General features: G+C 52.8%; 4 protein-coding genes across 4 annotated transcripts; 3 read left to right on the top strand and 1 right to left on the bottom strand.

Annotated features, from left to right (window-relative positions):
* Nucleotides 1-996: 996 nt before the first annotated feature.
* Nucleotides 997-4,954, top strand: A1O1_09204 (uncharacterized protein; the record flags this gene model as incomplete). Its single annotated transcript, XM_007730060.1, has 2 exons — nucleotides 997-1,849; nucleotides 1,908-4,954. The coding sequence occupies 2 exons, from the start codon at nucleotides 997-999 to the stop codon at nucleotides 4,952-4,954; spliced, it is 3,900 nt and encodes a 1,299-aa protein (XP_007728250.1).
* Nucleotides 4,955-6,644: 1,690 nt separating this feature from the next.
* A1O1_09203 (uncharacterized protein) lies at nucleotides 6,645-7,545 on the bottom strand (the record flags this gene model as incomplete). The annotated part of the gene is made up of 3 exons (XM_007730059.1): nucleotides 6,645-7,102; nucleotides 7,265-7,400; nucleotides 7,456-7,545. 3 exons carry the CDS (start codon nucleotides 7,543-7,545, stop codon nucleotides 6,645-6,647), a joined length of 684 nt encoding a protein of 227 aa, XP_007728249.1.
* Nucleotides 7,546-9,771: 2,226 nt separating this feature from the next.
* On the top strand, nucleotides 9,772-11,541 carry A1O1_09202 (uncharacterized protein; the record flags this gene model as incomplete). The annotated part of the gene is made up of 1 exon (XM_007730058.1): nucleotides 9,772-11,541. One exon carries the CDS (start codon nucleotides 9,772-9,774, stop codon nucleotides 11,539-11,541), a length of 1,770 nt encoding a protein of 589 aa, XP_007728248.1.
* Nucleotides 11,542-13,753: 2,212 nt separating this feature from the next.
* Nucleotides 13,754-15,713, top strand: A1O1_09201 (uncharacterized protein; the record flags this gene model as incomplete). Its single annotated transcript, XM_007730057.1, has 3 exons — nucleotides 13,754-14,016; nucleotides 14,089-14,376; nucleotides 14,462-15,713. 3 exons carry the CDS (start codon nucleotides 13,754-13,756, stop codon nucleotides 15,711-15,713), a joined length of 1,803 nt encoding a protein of 600 aa, XP_007728247.1.
* Between the last annotated feature and the right edge of the window lie 77 nt (nucleotides 15,714-15,790).

The raw sequence follows: 15,790 nt of genomic DNA, 5'->3' as shown, positions 1-15,790 counted from the left end.
GAGGTTGGATTGCCAGCGGATCAGATTAGATCAATTATCTGATCATCTTGGCAGCTGTGATCAGCAGCGAAAAATTGATCTGATTAGATGAAAACTTTTCACTCTTCCTGACTTTGCCGACAGGCAGCTTCCTGATCAGATAAGATACCCCGCAGTGGACTATCGGAGCTTGTGTGGACCCCAGACTTTGCTAAGAGAATCCACCCACTGCAGTGTGGGCTTGACAAGGCTCGGCGCGGTCAGGGGTCGGGTCAAGATCGGGGCCGGAATACCGTACGTTAGGCTGCGTATTGTTCTGCTGTGGTATTGTTTTGTTACCAGTCGATACAGGTGGATTGATGGGGGACGGAACGCTGCCAAGGGAGCTAGCTCAAAGTCATTCCCATTCTATCCGTCACCTCCAGGGTCAAGCAATTGCTTATCAGATGGTGATGATCTTATTATCAGATGAAAACTGACCCCGGTGGTCCATCCTCCGCCCGCAATCGGAGCATAGAGATTTCACTCTCAGCGGGACACCACCTAGCTGGAGCAAGCCGTCCTGGGGCTGGTCCTCGCTGGTTGCCGCCGTTTAAGGCTTTTATGTGCAAGATGTTGGTCTTTTCTCGGCGAAGAAGCCAGTGTTCTAGGGGCTTGCAGATGTGGTTGACTAAGCTTCGGGCGTCGACACCCATAGACAGTACTCAAAGTCGGGAGAGGACGCTGGACTGCAAGGCCTGTTTAAGCAGACCATGTCAAGTCAGTCCAAGGCGATGCCAGTCAATGTGTCTGAAAGTGTAGAGTCCATCGGAGTGACAACCGCACACAACGCTCCCGCGGTCCACGATGCTCAGGAGCAGAAGATCAAGAAAACCAAATCGGTTAGTTCAGCCTTCTCAGCAATATCCCGTGTGGAGCGTGAATGTGTTGGATGTCGCTAACAACTACGAGCAGCCATTCATTGTTTACATCAGCCTTCTGAGATACGCCTGCTCAACATGGCTCGACATCGGGCTCATGCTTGTTGGCGCAGTATGTGCTGCAGCATCTGGAGTGCCTTTCCCACTCATGGCAATCTTGTTTGGAGAGCTCGTCAATGACCTCAACGGTGCTTCATGCGTGGTGGAAGAGGCCGGTGACGCTTTCGCCTACGAGTCAGCCATCGACGACAAAGTGCTAGAGTTGGTCTACATTGCCGTGGCAGCTCTGGTCTTGATCTTCATCTACGTTGTCTGCTGGAGTCTGCTGAGTCAACGCCTTGCACATCGCCTGCGTGAGCAGTACTTTGCCAGTTTACTTCGTCAGGATCAAGCATTCATCGACCAGCATCAAGCGGGAGAAGTGTCTTCGCGTCTGAATGGAGATATCCAGGCTGTCCAGACAGGGACCTGCGAGAAGGTCGGGGTTTTCATCGCCAGCATCTCCTTTTTTGTGGCAGCGTACGTCGTCGCCTTCATCAAAGAGGCAAGGCTGGCTGGGATGTTGATTTCCCTGGTCCCTGCATTCCTGATTGTCGCCGTCGTTGGGGGCGGTTTCTTCCAGAAATATGCCAGTCAGATGTCTGACGCGACAACCGCAGCATCCTCGATCGCTTCTGAGGCACTGTCGCATATTGCGGTCGTCAAGGCTTTTGGTGCTGCACCGCGACTGGAGAAGAAGTTCTCCGAGTACATGACGGTGAGCCGCAGCCAGGGAATCAGGAAAGGCACCGTTGCTGCAATGCAGGCTGGGTTTCTCTATTTCATTGCCTACTCAGCCAATGCTCTTGCCTTCTGGCAGGGCAGTCACATGGTCGCTGATATGCTTTCCGGCAAGGGCAATGGCTCAACGGTCGGGGAGGTATATACTGTGGTCTTCGTCCTCGTTGACGGTACGTGTCTGAGTAGCTTGACAATGTCTGACGCCGAAGCTAACTGTCGTTGTGCTAGCATGTGTGATCTTGGGCTCAACGGCACCTTTGCTACCATTGTTTGGTAGCGCTGCGTCGGCCTTTCAGAAGTTGAAACAGGATATTGACCACAGGTCTTTGATTGATGGCACAATGGACCATGGCGAGACCCTACCGTCGGACACTCCTGGCGCCGTCAAGTTTCGAAATGTCTCCTTCGCATATCCATCCCGGCCTGAAGAAAAGGTCCTGAAGAACGTCGACTTGCTGTTCCCAGCTGGGGGACATACAGCCATCGTCGGGCCCTCAGGCAGCGGCAAGTCCACAATCGCTGCTCTCATATCTCGGCTGTATGATCCCATTGACGGCAGTATCTTATTTGACGACCATCCCATCTCCGATATCAATATTCGAAATTTGCGAGGGTTCAGCAGCCTCGTCCAACAGGAGCCGTTGCTGCTTAGTCGGTCTATTCTGCAAAATATCGCCTTGGGTCTGATCAATTCGTCTGTACCATCACACGAGCCACTCAAGGAAGTGCTCGTTGGGCCGATACTCACTACCCTCACAAGTGAGACCACAGACTTCACCAACGTCGAGCAAACCCACGGGCCGGTTGTCGCCGAGATTGTTCGCCTGGTCCAGCACGCAGCACGGCTTGCAGATGCTGACAGCTTCATCCAACGACTTGACCGAGGATATAGTACTCTTGTTGGAACTGGTGGTCAATCACTAAGCGGTGGACAGAGACAAAGAGTGGCACTTGCGCGAGCTCTGGTTCGGGATCCAAAGATTTTGATCTTGGACGAGGCCACCGCGTCCCTCGATTCGGCCAGCGAGCAACGTATCCAAGCAGCCATCGACAGGATCGCAGGCACGAGGACTGTCATCTCCATTGCACATCGGCTTTCCACCATCAGAAATGCCGACAACATCATTGTTTTGAAGGCTGGCGAGATCGTTGATCAAGGCACCTACGGCCAGCTAATGGCGCGGCCAGGGTTGTTCGCCGACATGGTCAACCTGCAGGCACTGAATGCTCCTCACCAGAGCCCCGGAAGCGATGGACAGTCGAGCTCGAGGTCAAGCTGGAAAGGTGATTCGCTGGATGTCTCTACAGAGAAAATCGAGTCTGGCTCTGATGTTGGAGGTACGCCTCGGGAGCAAACTACGTTTATGAGACAGCATGATCCGGACGAAGACCTCCCTCAAGATAACGCTCCCACCCCTGTGAGGCTGGATTCGACACTTTCACCTTGGACGGTGATACGAGGGATGGGCAGGTTTATTCGACCAAATCTAGGCTGGCTTGTCATGGCTATGATAGCCGCCACCATAGTCGGTCTGACGTTTTCGGCGGCAGCATTGATTTTCGGACATGTGGTTGATGCACTGGGCGCATGCAACACCAGCATAGGCCGGATCCTGTATCTCGGTCGCTTCTTTGGCGGAATGCTCTTCATGGTTGCCAGTGTGGAATTCTTTGCGAACCTCTTCAGCTGGACATCCTTCGCTGTTGTGGCGGAAAGGCTTCTGTACAGTCTAAGAGTACTGTCATTCCGCTCGTTGCTTGACCAGGATATGGAGTGGCACCAGTCTACCGCGCAGGATCCATCGACGCTTTTATCTGTGATCACCAAAGACAGTACAGCCATAGGCGGCTTCAGCGGATCCACGATGGGCACCATCTTCTCAATCCTCATCAACTTCGGCGTCGCCATCATCCTATCCCACATCATTGCCTGGAAGATTGCTGTCGTCTGTTTGTCAATGATCCCGATCCTGCTAGGGTCGGGCATAATGCAGCTATACACCTTCGCACGCTTCGAAGAGCGGAACTCAAAGGCCTTTGCAGATTCCGTCGGCATATGCATGGAGACAGTGACCTCTTTCAAAACCGTGGCTACCTACTCTCTCGAGCATGAGATCATGGACACCTACACACGGGTGCTCAGCAAGCCTCGAAGTCAAGTCCTTGCCGCCAGCATCTACACCAACTTCTGGCTAGCGATTGCCAACAGCACAGGCTTTCTGATCTACGCGTTTGCCTACTGGTGGGGATCGCGTCAAATCATGAAGGGAGAAAACACACAGGAAGAGTTCTTCATCGTCCTCGTTTCGATGCTGGTGAGTGCTCAGCTGTGGGGCCAGATGTTCAGCCTTGCGCCCGAGGTATCCCGTGCTCGTGCCGCCGCATCTCGAATTCTGAGTCTACTCGGTGTGGGTTCTAAGAACAACAAGTCGGAGCTGCTGGCACTTCCCGATCCAAAGTCGAATACTGGCAAAGATCACGACATCGAAAAAGATGCCGCAAACGGCGAGAACACCTCGTCAGCACCCAGCCGTGGAGCCAGCGTCGCCTTCCGCTCCGTCTACTTCTCGTATCCATCGAGCCCAAACGTGCAAGTATTGAACGGCGTCTCGTTATCCATCCAACCTGGACAGTTCTGCGGGCTGGTCGGGCCATCAGGAGCGGGCAAATCGACAATCATCACGCTTCTTCAACACATGTACCGTCCTACGTCCGGTAGCATTGAAATCGACGGCGTGGACGTCTCGCACCGCGAATTCCGCGACGAGATCGCCGTGGTTCCACAAGACAATGCGCTCTTCAGCGGAACCATCAAGTTCAACGTCGGTCTGGGCGCACGACCTGGTCACGACGCCACAGACGCCGAAATCCAGGAGGCCTGCAAGCTGGCCAACATCCACGACACCATCATGGCCCTGCCCCAACAGTACGACACCGAATGCGGGCCCAACGGCTCCCAGCTCTCAGGCGGCCAGCGGCAGAGACTCACGATCGCGCGTGCTCTGGTGCGCAGACCTCGGCTCCTGCTGCTCGACGAAAGCACCAGCGCTCTGGACGCAGAGACCGAGCATGCCCTCCAGGACGGGCTGGAACGGACGATCCGTGAATCGGGCCTCACAGTCATTGCTATCACGCATCGGCTGCATACTGTGATGAGGGCCGATGTCATTTTCGTCGTCGAGGGAGGCAGGATCGTCGATTCCGGAACACATGCTGAACTGATGCAACGGAGTGCAAGTTACAAAACGAATGCCCAGACTCAAATCCTGGAGTAAAAGTACTAGCTAGGTACATGGTACATGGTTCGGTCGGGGAAAAAAAAGCTGGGGACCTGGGGTCGACTTATTGCAATGCGGACATGATACTCGGATAGGTTAGGCAGAGTAGTATGGGGTACATTCGAAATGTTGATCTGATTTGTTTTGACCCTGATGCGATGTGATTTTGTCGTCGGTCGTCGGCCAGATCCATGAAATTGGTGGGTTGACGTTCATCGATCGACGTTCTGCCGAAAAGAACGGGCCGAGGTTCGAACCGAGACTTCAACAACTGCCTAACATGTGCTAGAAGCTCATGAACATGAGGCTAGAGATAGGTGGAAGGGGGATGTATCCCGGTACCAACTTCTACACCAAGCTCGTAGTACACCAAGCTCGTAGAACACCAAGCTCGATATATTCGGTCCCTGTTTAGAGACTCTCGTCGCCGTCGCTATATCGATATACTCTAGTTACTGCTCTGCTTACTATTCTACTCGCTGCTCCTCTCGCTTCTATGCTCGTTGCTCTGCTTACTGCTCTACTTACTGCTCTAGTTACTACTCTGCTTGCTACTCTGCTTACTTCTCTCCTCGCTGTTCTCCTCGCTGCTCTAGTTGCTGCTCTAGTTGCTGTTCTACTTGCTACTCTGCTTACTACTCTGCTTGCCGCCGTACTTGCTGCTGTACTTGCTACTCGTATTACAACTCGTACTATCAAAGACTAGGTAGTCTGCGGAAGCAAGAAAAACTTGTAGCGAGCAGAGTAGTAAGTAGAGTAGCCAGCTAAGCAAACAGTATAGTAACGAATAATGAGGAGAGTAACGAGTAGAGTAGAGCAATATCGAGCAACGCAGAGGAATATAGAACAAGGGAGCACGCAGATTACCTAGAGCAACGCAGAGTACGTAGAGCAACGTAGAGCTACGTAGAGTAAGGGAGCGCGTAGAGCGCGTAGAGCAATATAGAGCAACACAAAGCAATATAGGACAATGGAGCACGTAGAGTAATACGGAGCAATAAGTATAGGAGAAATGGGAGTAGCGAGTAGAGTTAGTAACGAGTATTATAACGAGTATAGTGACGAGCAGAGAGATATGGAGGAGTAAGTAGAGGAGCGAGTATAGTAGTAAGCAGAGGAGCAAGTAGAGTAGCACATAGAGCAACGAGCAGAGAACGGAGCAAAGCAAGGAGCAGAGCAAGGAGCAAAGTAGCGAGTAACAAGCAGAGTAACGAGTAGAGCAGCGAGTATAGTAACGAGAAGAGAAAGCAGAGTAACCGTAGCAGAGCGTGTAGTAGAGCGCATAGTAGAGAGAGTAGTGGAGCGAGTAGAGCAGTAGGTAGCAGCTAGAATAGCCAACAGAGTAGCCAGTATAGCAGCTTATGCTAGGTGGAGCGACGAGTAGAGTAACAAGCAGAGTACAGAACCTGATATCAGAACAATAATTAGAACAGTTGATCTTTTGACGAATAGATTAATTATATACACAAGTATACAAATTTGTAGTTAATAGCGCTCCAGCAAGAGCCTTTGTTGTGTACGGTCTCATATTTCCATGTCTGCAGCATCCAGCCCTTTCGTGTAATGAGCACCTTCGATACCGCTGCTCCATTCTCAAGAAGTCCGATAGCAGTCTTGCCCGCTGGTTGTCGAAGCTGGGGTGCCATGAACCAGACCGCTGAGCGGACCTTTTGTCTCTAGGAGACGTCTACACTGCCGCAATCAAGCCGACAGCGACGGCGCCGACCAATCCCGCCATGCCGACGCTCTTGCCCACGACGGCACCACCTGTGGAGCTGGCGACAGCAGGAGCGCTCGTCTCAGCAGCGGTGGCAGCAGCGGAGGCGGAGGAGCTTGCAGATGCGATCGAGCTGGCAGCGGAAGAAGAAGCAGCGCTTGAAGCAGCCGCAGTCGACGCGGCAGTCGAGGCCGCAGCCTCGCTGCTGCTACTGGTGCTCTCAGGCGCCACTGTGGTGGCAGCAGCAGATGCGGATGTCGAGGCAGCTGATGATGCGCTGCTTGCCGCGGAGGAGATGGAGCTGGCGACGGTCGATGCAGCGGAGGTCGCTGCTCCCCCGGAAGCCGAGGCGACCAGGCTGGCCGCAGGTGGGAGATCCAGCGTCACGTCGTACGCGCTGCAAAGCTGCACGGCGAAGTCCTCGGTTGCTGTAAGGCAGAAGGTTAGTAACTCAAATTCTCACAACATTCGCAGACCCACAACTGAGATGTCGGGAGAAGTTGGAGCGTTCTTCTGCTCTTTTGCAATATGGGAAAGTACTTGTTCTGCCCAGTGCTAGTGACTGATATGGGAACCGGGGGAAAGCTTACTGGACACCTCGTCGACAGTGCAGAGCGTTGGAATTAGGTTCAGAAGGCCATCGATGAAGTTATCATTGCCGCAGATGCATTTGATATCGGTCAGAGGACATCCAGATGCGCTGATGGCATTCAAGATGGGGGATTGCTATTAGAGATCAGCATCAGTCGGGTCCTGGCTCATCGGGAGTGTCTGGACTTACCGCGCACTGAGGCAAGCTCGTGATATCCTGGGCAATGGCTGGCAGGGCCAAAGCCAGAGCGACCGCGGCACTGATCGTGAAGGACTTCATCTTGACTTGGACGTTGGTGAATCAAAGACGGATGGTGAGGCTGGAGACTGTCACGTAGAATGCAACAACGAAGCAGAAAAGATAGAACTGGTCCAGGACATGATTGGCCGTGGACTTACCTGGATATACATATGTTCACATAGCTTTTGTTCTTCCTCGTGGCCGACTTTCGGAACTTGGACGTATTGTTCTGGAGCTTCGTCGCCATCCCAATCCTTTCCGGCCAAGCACCTTGCCGAGGCGGCTTTCTTACTGTCTTGCCAAGTCGCTTAAGCTCCTCAATATCGGAAATTGACAGCTGTATGAAAATGGCTCAAAAGAACTAGCAGTAGATGGTCCTACCGATGCTATCAATGGCGGGTAGTCCCTGCGGTTGAGGCTTTGGAGAGCGCGATGTGGGCTTGTTTACCGATGGTATCGATACCTGTCCTCATACCGTATCAAATACCCAGGTATCTGTCATGACGAGCAAGGGAGCTGCCGAGGTATCGGGCTGGTAATATCTCGTAATATCATACGCGCCAAGCCTGACCAGCTTGATCTGCTGAGTCAAACTTGACGACCAGGGACAATGTGATGAGAGTTCATCACACCGATGTAAGAGGCTGGCCGAACAGCGCCTCGCTTACTAGTCAACTACGCTGCCCAGGTACCTTTACCTAGCTACTCATGTGGCTTACGGAAAGGTAGGGATTAGCTATAACAACAAATGGACGAAGACAGTCCATCTCCACCACCATCCGGAATCAGGGACAAGCAGGAAACCAATTCAGCGCCAACATAACGTAAGTTAAGACCGACAGTTCTAGCTCGGCACCCTTGTCTGCACAAAGCTTCTTTTTGCCTGTTGCTTGCAGAGCTAGGAGCTTTCACTGGAATAGGTAAGGTCAGGCCGAGAAATACCCTGCCTTGGTTGCAGCAACGACAATGTCACCATCGACTACAATGCAAAGCATGGAAGGTTGGAACCGGGCTCTGCACAGTACGTCTCGAAAAGCCAGCTACTATGGACGTCGCTTTCTCAACCGACCCCTGTCGAAGAGATTTTTCGAGGCCACTGACCGCCAAACAATTCTCTACTCTGAGGCAACGTTAGCATTCATGATCCAGTCACAAACCCTAGGTAAGCAATACCTTGCTTAGTGTTCTCGGAGTATGAGGCTTCTGGAAGGCACTGCAGCACAAGCATTCCTGCTGCAGGCACTTGTCTCAGTCCGCCTTAAGCTGGAGTCATGACTGGGGCAATGCTGCCGGCTTCCACCGCTTGACTAGGATGCTTCTTCCACAGGTGAGCTTCGCAACCAACTCCAGTCCAGTTCGTATGGAGTTGTTTATTCCACTCCGAGGTCGGCATGTGCAAACTCCATTTCAGTGAAACCGGGGTTGTTTGCAAGGTTGGAAAGGCTCTGGTCAAGCGGCCACTTGCCGTGGCTGGCATGAGGACGTTTACAACTCAGACTCCGAGCATTTTATGTTGACGACGAGTCTCACAATGATGGTATGCGAAGCAAGCTCTATCTGCCAGAGGATTCTGCCAGACGCAAAACCTGATTTGTGACACTCAATTCCCGTGGTACCTATGCATGAGAACGAGGCTAGAACGAGCACCTCTGGATCAATCCAGCCCATCCGATCGGCCGACATCTATGTGGCCAGCTTTTTGACCATACCCACCTACTACCCCACCATTACGGAGCAAGCTCTGCAATGTGACGCAGATGGTGCTCTCCACGATCGTCAGTTCCAACAGCCATCTGCTCTCTTCAACATCGTTGGTCAACAGCTAGGTCAATAGCTGTGAGGTAAAAGTGCCTTGCCGCCTTGGCCGTCGCTCACTATGCCTTTCTCGACTCAAGGTGAACTGACTATCAGCACCGATATGAAAGTATCATGCATCACGGAAAGTCCGTCCAGAATTTCCTCAAGCCCTTGAGCTCCACTGGCTATTGAGGAAACTAGGAAGGTTTTAGGCGCCGGCGGACTTCGGCATGTTGACCATCACCATCCTCCGAACCATCAGCTAGATGCGCTACCCTCGGCTGAGGTGTGGTGAGACTTGAAGATCAAGAAGAAGCAGAGCAGGGCATCTCTTGATCTAGCTTGTGGCTCTCTTCCCCTCACCTTTTGCAAGCTTCGACTTGGAGCTTACTATGAAAGCTTTTCGAGCATCTCTCATTCCACTCGTTTGAATCGACACACTCGCTTTCCTCTGATTGCGGTTCAGCGATGACACTCCCGAGCGTGAACTCAGGTGTGTTGGGTCGCATCAGGCGTCGGATGTCGAAGCAGGCGCATCGAGGGCTGTCAATCTACATTTTCTGCTGCGCGCTCGTTGTGCTTGGCCTGTCGCAACTCAGCTCTCATGGAGCCCACATCAAACCAGCCGACTTGATGAGAAGAACGATCTATCCCTTCCAGGCGACGTTGGCGGCAGGGTCGTTTCCCCGGAAAATCTGGCAGTCATGGAAGGTTGACCCGTTGGATTTCGAAGAAAGAGACCTGATGTGCGCACGTTCGTGGGTCAGCAAGAACCCAGATTACCGGTATGAGGTCTTGACTGACAGTAACGACCTACAATATGTCGAAACCCATTTCGGGCCCAATGGCCTCAACCGGCCTGATATCGTCTACGTCTATCAATCACTCACGGCCAAAATAATCAAGGCCGATTTGTTGCGCTACCTGGTCATGTACATAGAAGGAGGCCTTTATGTCGACATCGATGTGGAAGCACTGAAGCCTATTGACAGGTTCATACCGGACACGAACCGATTCAGGGAACAGAATATTGATATGATAGTCGGTGTGGAGATTGATCAGCCACAATTCGCCAACCACTCGATCCTGGGTCCGAAGTCCATGTCTTTCTGTCAGTGGACATTCATGTGTAAGCCTCGCCTGCCGGTCATGCTCCATCTGGTCGAGCACATCATCAACTGGCTCTACGACCTGGCGGAAGCGCAGAACGTGGCGATCTCGGACATCTCTTTCAACTTCGATGACGTGATTAGCGGCACTGGCCCTTCAGCCTTCACGCAAGCCATACTGGCTGAGATGTCAGAACGCGAGAAGAAAGAGGTCACCTGGGAGGATTATTTCCACGAGATGGACGAATCGCGGCTGGTGGGTGGTGTACTGGTTCTGACGGTCGAGGCATTTGCCGCTGGCCAAGGACATTCCGATTCAGGCACCCACAACTCCCGCAATGCATTGGTTAAGCATCATTACCATGCGTCAGGATGGCCAACATTACACCCTCGATACAAGCACCCTGTTTATGGCGAAGTGGAAGCCTGCAATTGGGATCCCGAGTGCGTGCGACTGTGGGACTACAGCAAAGCTGTCTTTGAGGCTCTCCCACCGGAGGAGCAAGCAAGACAAATCGCAGAGAAAGAGGCTGCAGAGCAAGCCCTCATGCTTAATCAGCTTGGCGCGCCGATGCCGATCGACCTTCCGCAGCAGCCTGATGTTCCCATGCCGATAGAGCTTCCACAGCAGCCTGATGTGCCCATGCCAGTCGAGCATCCTGGCCCTCTCGACCTACTACTACCGATCCCTGCTCCTCCGCCGCCTCAAGAGCAGGTAGTCCCTCCCGAGGTCAACCCTCTCCAAGAGGTCCCCAACCCAGGTCAGCTGCAGGCTAGAGGTCTACAACAGCCTGCTCTTCAGCCATCAATCAACACAGTCGCCAGCTTTACAGTCAAACCGACTGTATCACATCACGGCTGGTGGTGGAAGCCAAATACAGTCGCCAGCTTTGCGTCGACTCCAACAGTTGCCCCACATCAGTGGTGGAAGCCTAGCAACACTGTGGCGAGCGTTCCAGTCAGCGCGACAGTGTCACACCCTGCATTCAAACCGGCGGTGACGGTTGGGTCGCACATCTCAGCGCATTTTACAGTGACTCCATCTGTTGGGGCGTGGGGCAATAACAAGTCGCTGCTCTCGGGCTTTGCTACAGTCTACTCTCAGCCATCAGCTATACCTAGCAAATAGCATTGTGGTCGAGGTCTCGTTTTTTACTTTAATTCGAGCTGATGGTGCCCGATCTGGGAGGGAGAGATACACTAATAGAGGCAACGCTGTAGACGAACCGATATGGAACACCTGGATCCCATGATAGTGGTGGTGGTTTAATACTATCAAGGACTTGAAACATGATCATCTACCATAAGTATTGATTAGATTCCTGTCTCTTTGAACTCTAGAAGTCACTGTTCTTGAGATACCGTCCTTCTATATATGTTGGCCTGTCTCCATCCGTGACTATCAACCATACTTACGAGCGGATGAGTCTTGGGGTAGAACGAATGTGAGCTTTGAGGTATGCTAAGAGGAAGAACAGGTATGAGAAGAATCCATGAAGCCATGTCTATCCGATGACTGAAAATACCAACAAGATGAGAGCAGCTTGAAGCCATAGGATAAAACAATCAGCAGCTACCGAGCTACTTTTCATCATCTTCGTCCACAGATCCTCTCTGCGTCAAACTAATGAGCCCTTACAGGATGAGCACCTTTCTCTTCCTTCATGTCAACGTCTAGAGACAGTCCTCTGTCTCAACCTTTTGTGTTCGTCCAGATGCCACAGGGACCGGCACTGCCGTATAGTTACGACCGCGCTGACTACCACCACCCTGGACGACGACTAATGGCTGTTATCTGACCCCTCTATGCATTGATCCTATTCACTGGAGCGGGCCGCTTGCTGAATGTGGCAACCAAGCGTGACAGTATAGCTTCTCTTTCGCCCTGACAATGCCACCAATACCAAGGAGCCACCACGGCAAAGAACGGGCTCGACGAAGTCAGATACAGTGGAGCGAGCGACGACAATACCGGCATCGGCCAGTTCATTTATTTTTGGGTCTGATGGCTTCGCTCTGCGCGATATTCCAGAAGATCGAGAGATAAATTTCCAGCAATTGGAAGTTCTTGCGATTCGTCTCAGCGACACAACTTGTTGAATCTCCACTCGACAGTCTTTGACTCTCAACTCTTCGACCAGCCTTCGATCCACTACTTAGACATGAATGACTGGAATACAGCAATGGCTCAGCCACGAGACAGAGGGATTGAGACATCACACATTTTCCAACAACTATATTCGAGTCAACAAGTGAAGGCATGTGGATGATGTTGTGCCTCACAGAACTAACCTTCCCTAGTAGTCGCCTGGGTATCCATAAGGACCTGCTCCACTACAAGTCCTGGTACCTTAGGTATTGACAAGTGTTACGCTGTACTGCTGGCCGTATTCTATTGTATTTTTCCCTCTGTCTGACAAGAAACATTTGATCCACGCCAAGGAACGCTAGGGCCCGCTCAAGGGGGCAGAGCCTTGTCGCCGGCTGAACTGACTTCTTGGCCCATGATCTATGCATTTCGCTTGCCTGTGCATTTGGGGGATTTCCTAGATCTCCTCTGGCCCGAAGCCGGACCTCGACTAGACCGGCAAGCTCTGTGTCAACTTGACCATCATCAGGTATCACGCCGACGCAGGATGACCTCTCAAGATTTTTCTCTTACTGTGGATTGAACCGCGACGCGGCGGGATCGGCGCCTTCAAGACAGACATCAAGACTCTTGACGACTACTATAGTGAGTACAGAGTACGGCTTAGCACCCTCCACGACACCCGCATGCACTTGAGGTGCCTCCACAGGGTCGGCCCGGTTACCACATCTTCCACCCTCGGGTATTTTCACAAGGTTCAGTTCACGGACAATTTTTCGTCTGCTTGCGCATCTGATGGCGGAATCAAGCTGGCCAGAACATCAAGAGGCAGGCTCATATGAAAACTTCCATCAAGGAAGAATGACACTGTAGCGTCAGCATGGATCAGTTCAGACCTGTTCAGTGCGGCAAACAGCACTTTCGTGGCTAGCCCGCGAGCTGTCTAGAGAGCCCTCAATCCTCCTGGCATAATCCTACCCTTCCCCACTTGACCACACAATAGCTCTGCTGTCCGAAATCGGTCATAAGACGATAGCGGATGAGATCTGCTCGTGTTCGAGCGGCATATATTCCTCTCTCTGGCGTTTTACCAAGCCACGGTTCCGATCTGAACCGCAGATCATCACGTGGGCAAAGTGACTTTGCCCGTCATCCGTACCCTCCTGCATCGATTGTGGTCGTTGTTAAGCTTTAAGTACCAAAAAAGCCACCAGCTACGAGACACCACACTGTGTTGTTTCAACAACGAGCCATGGCTACGAGGTCTAGGGACAACATCGAGACTCCTTCTGAGGAAGAACATGTCGAGAAGCATGGATTGAAGGGAAAGATCGAAGCCATCTTCAAGTCGTCTTCCACCCACGATGCCAGAGACGTCGCTGCAGAAGAGAAAGCCGACGGATCCGGAGCAGGGCAGGAAGAGACGCTGGAGCCAGATGCCCAAGCTGGTGTCCAGGGTATCGAGGCAGCCACGACAGTATGGACGAAATCTCATATGATTCTGGCCTACGTTTTGTGAGTATTGTGTCTGGCGCGAAATCAACGGAAATCCGAAGTCACTGTCGCTGACGAGGTTCTTGCTCTCAGTATTTGGCTCATTTATTTCGTCATCTCGCTGCAAGAGGTGGCCGTCCGCTCCTTGACTCCTTATGTGACCAGTTCCTTCTCGAGGCACTCCTTGACCGGTGCCACGAACATCATGTCCAGCATCATCGGGGGGGTCGCGAGGGTTCCGACCGCCAAGATCCTCGATACCTGGGGCCGTCCACAGGGTATGGCGCTGATGACCATCATCTGGGCCATTGGGTTTGCCATGATGGCCGCTTGCGAGAATGTTGAGACGTATGCAGCGGCGCAGGTGTTCTACGTGACTGGGTGAGTCTACGCTACGGAATTGCTCTCGATGGTCGATCGATCTTCTATTTCAGAGGCTCTTTTACTAATATCATGCTTGTTTCAGTTCTCAAGGAATCAGTTACTGCCTGACCGTCTTCATTTCCGACACTTCCTCGCTCCGGAATCGAACGCTCATGCTGTCCTTTGCCACGTCCCCATACATCATCACCACGTGGCTCGGAGGGCCAGTTTCGCAAAGCATTGTCAATGGCTTCGGCTTCAAATGGGGCTTCGGCATCTTCGCCATCATCGTGCCGGTGACAGTGGCGCCGTTGACCTGGCTCTTCATCTACAACCAGCACAAGGCGAAGAAGGCAGGACTGCTCAAACCACGCCAGATCAGCTTCAAGCCGAGCGCATTGATGAAGTACTTCATCGATGTCGACCTTCTGGGAATCCTCATCCTGGCAGCCGGCATGTCGCTGTTCCTCCTGCCCTTCAGCTTGTACTCGTACCAGCCCGACAAATGGCGATCGCCCATGATCATCTGCATGATCACGTTCGGCGGGGCGTTGCTCATCTTTTTCGCCATCTACGAGAAGTACCTGGCCCCCAAGACATTCATCCCGTTCGAGCTGCTCATGGACCGAACGGTGTTTTTCGCCGGCCTGATGTTCGTCTTTGTCTTCTTCAACTCGGCCGTCTGGGGCGCCTACTTTTTCTCCATGCTCCAGGTCGTCTGGGGTCTGAGCGTCATCGACGCGACCTACGTCAGCGCCATCTACCGAGTCGGATCGTGTCTGTTCTCGTTCGCGGTCGGACTCGCGGTCCGCTGGACGGGGCGATTCAAATGGATCGCCCTCTACTTCGCCGTTCCCCTGATGATCCTCGGCGTCGGGCTGATGATCGAGTTCCGCCAGCCGGACAGCGACATCGGATATGTGTGTATGACGCAGATCTTTGTCGCGTTCGCGGGAGGCTCAATCGTGCTTTGCGGCGAAATGGCCATGATGGCGCCCTCCAACCATCAGAACATCGCGGCCGTCATTGCCATTCTGGATCTTTTCGGCAGTATTGGCACGGCGGCGGGCGGCACGGTGGCCACGGCCATCTGGACCGGCGTCTTCCCCGACCGGCTGCGCAAATACCTGCCTCCGGGCGTCGACGCGAACAAGATCTACGGCTCCATTGTGGCCCAGATGTTCTACAAGCGAGGCACTCCGACACGAGATGCCATTAACCGAGCCTACGGCGACGCTCAGCGATACATGCTCATTACCAGTGTCAGCTTGCTGGCGGGTGCCTGGATCTGCGTCTTCCTCTGGAGGGACATCAAAGTCAAAGATCGCAAGCAGGTCAAGGGTCGTGTTGTCTAAATCACCACAACACCTGTCGCACTGCCTCCTCTGGTGGTCTCAGACAAGTTTGGTCAGATAGGTGTGTACCATTTTGC

Source organism: Capronia coronata, assembly GCF_000585585.1.
Source record: "Capronia coronata CBS 617.96 chromosome Unknown acBCG-supercont1.11, whole genome shotgun sequence".
NCBI lineage: Eukaryota > Fungi > Ascomycota > Eurotiomycetes > Chaetothyriales > Herpotrichiellaceae > Capronia > Capronia coronata.
The sequence above is the reverse complement of the archived record's forward strand: the minus strand, read 5'-3'. Positions and strand labels throughout refer to the sequence as shown.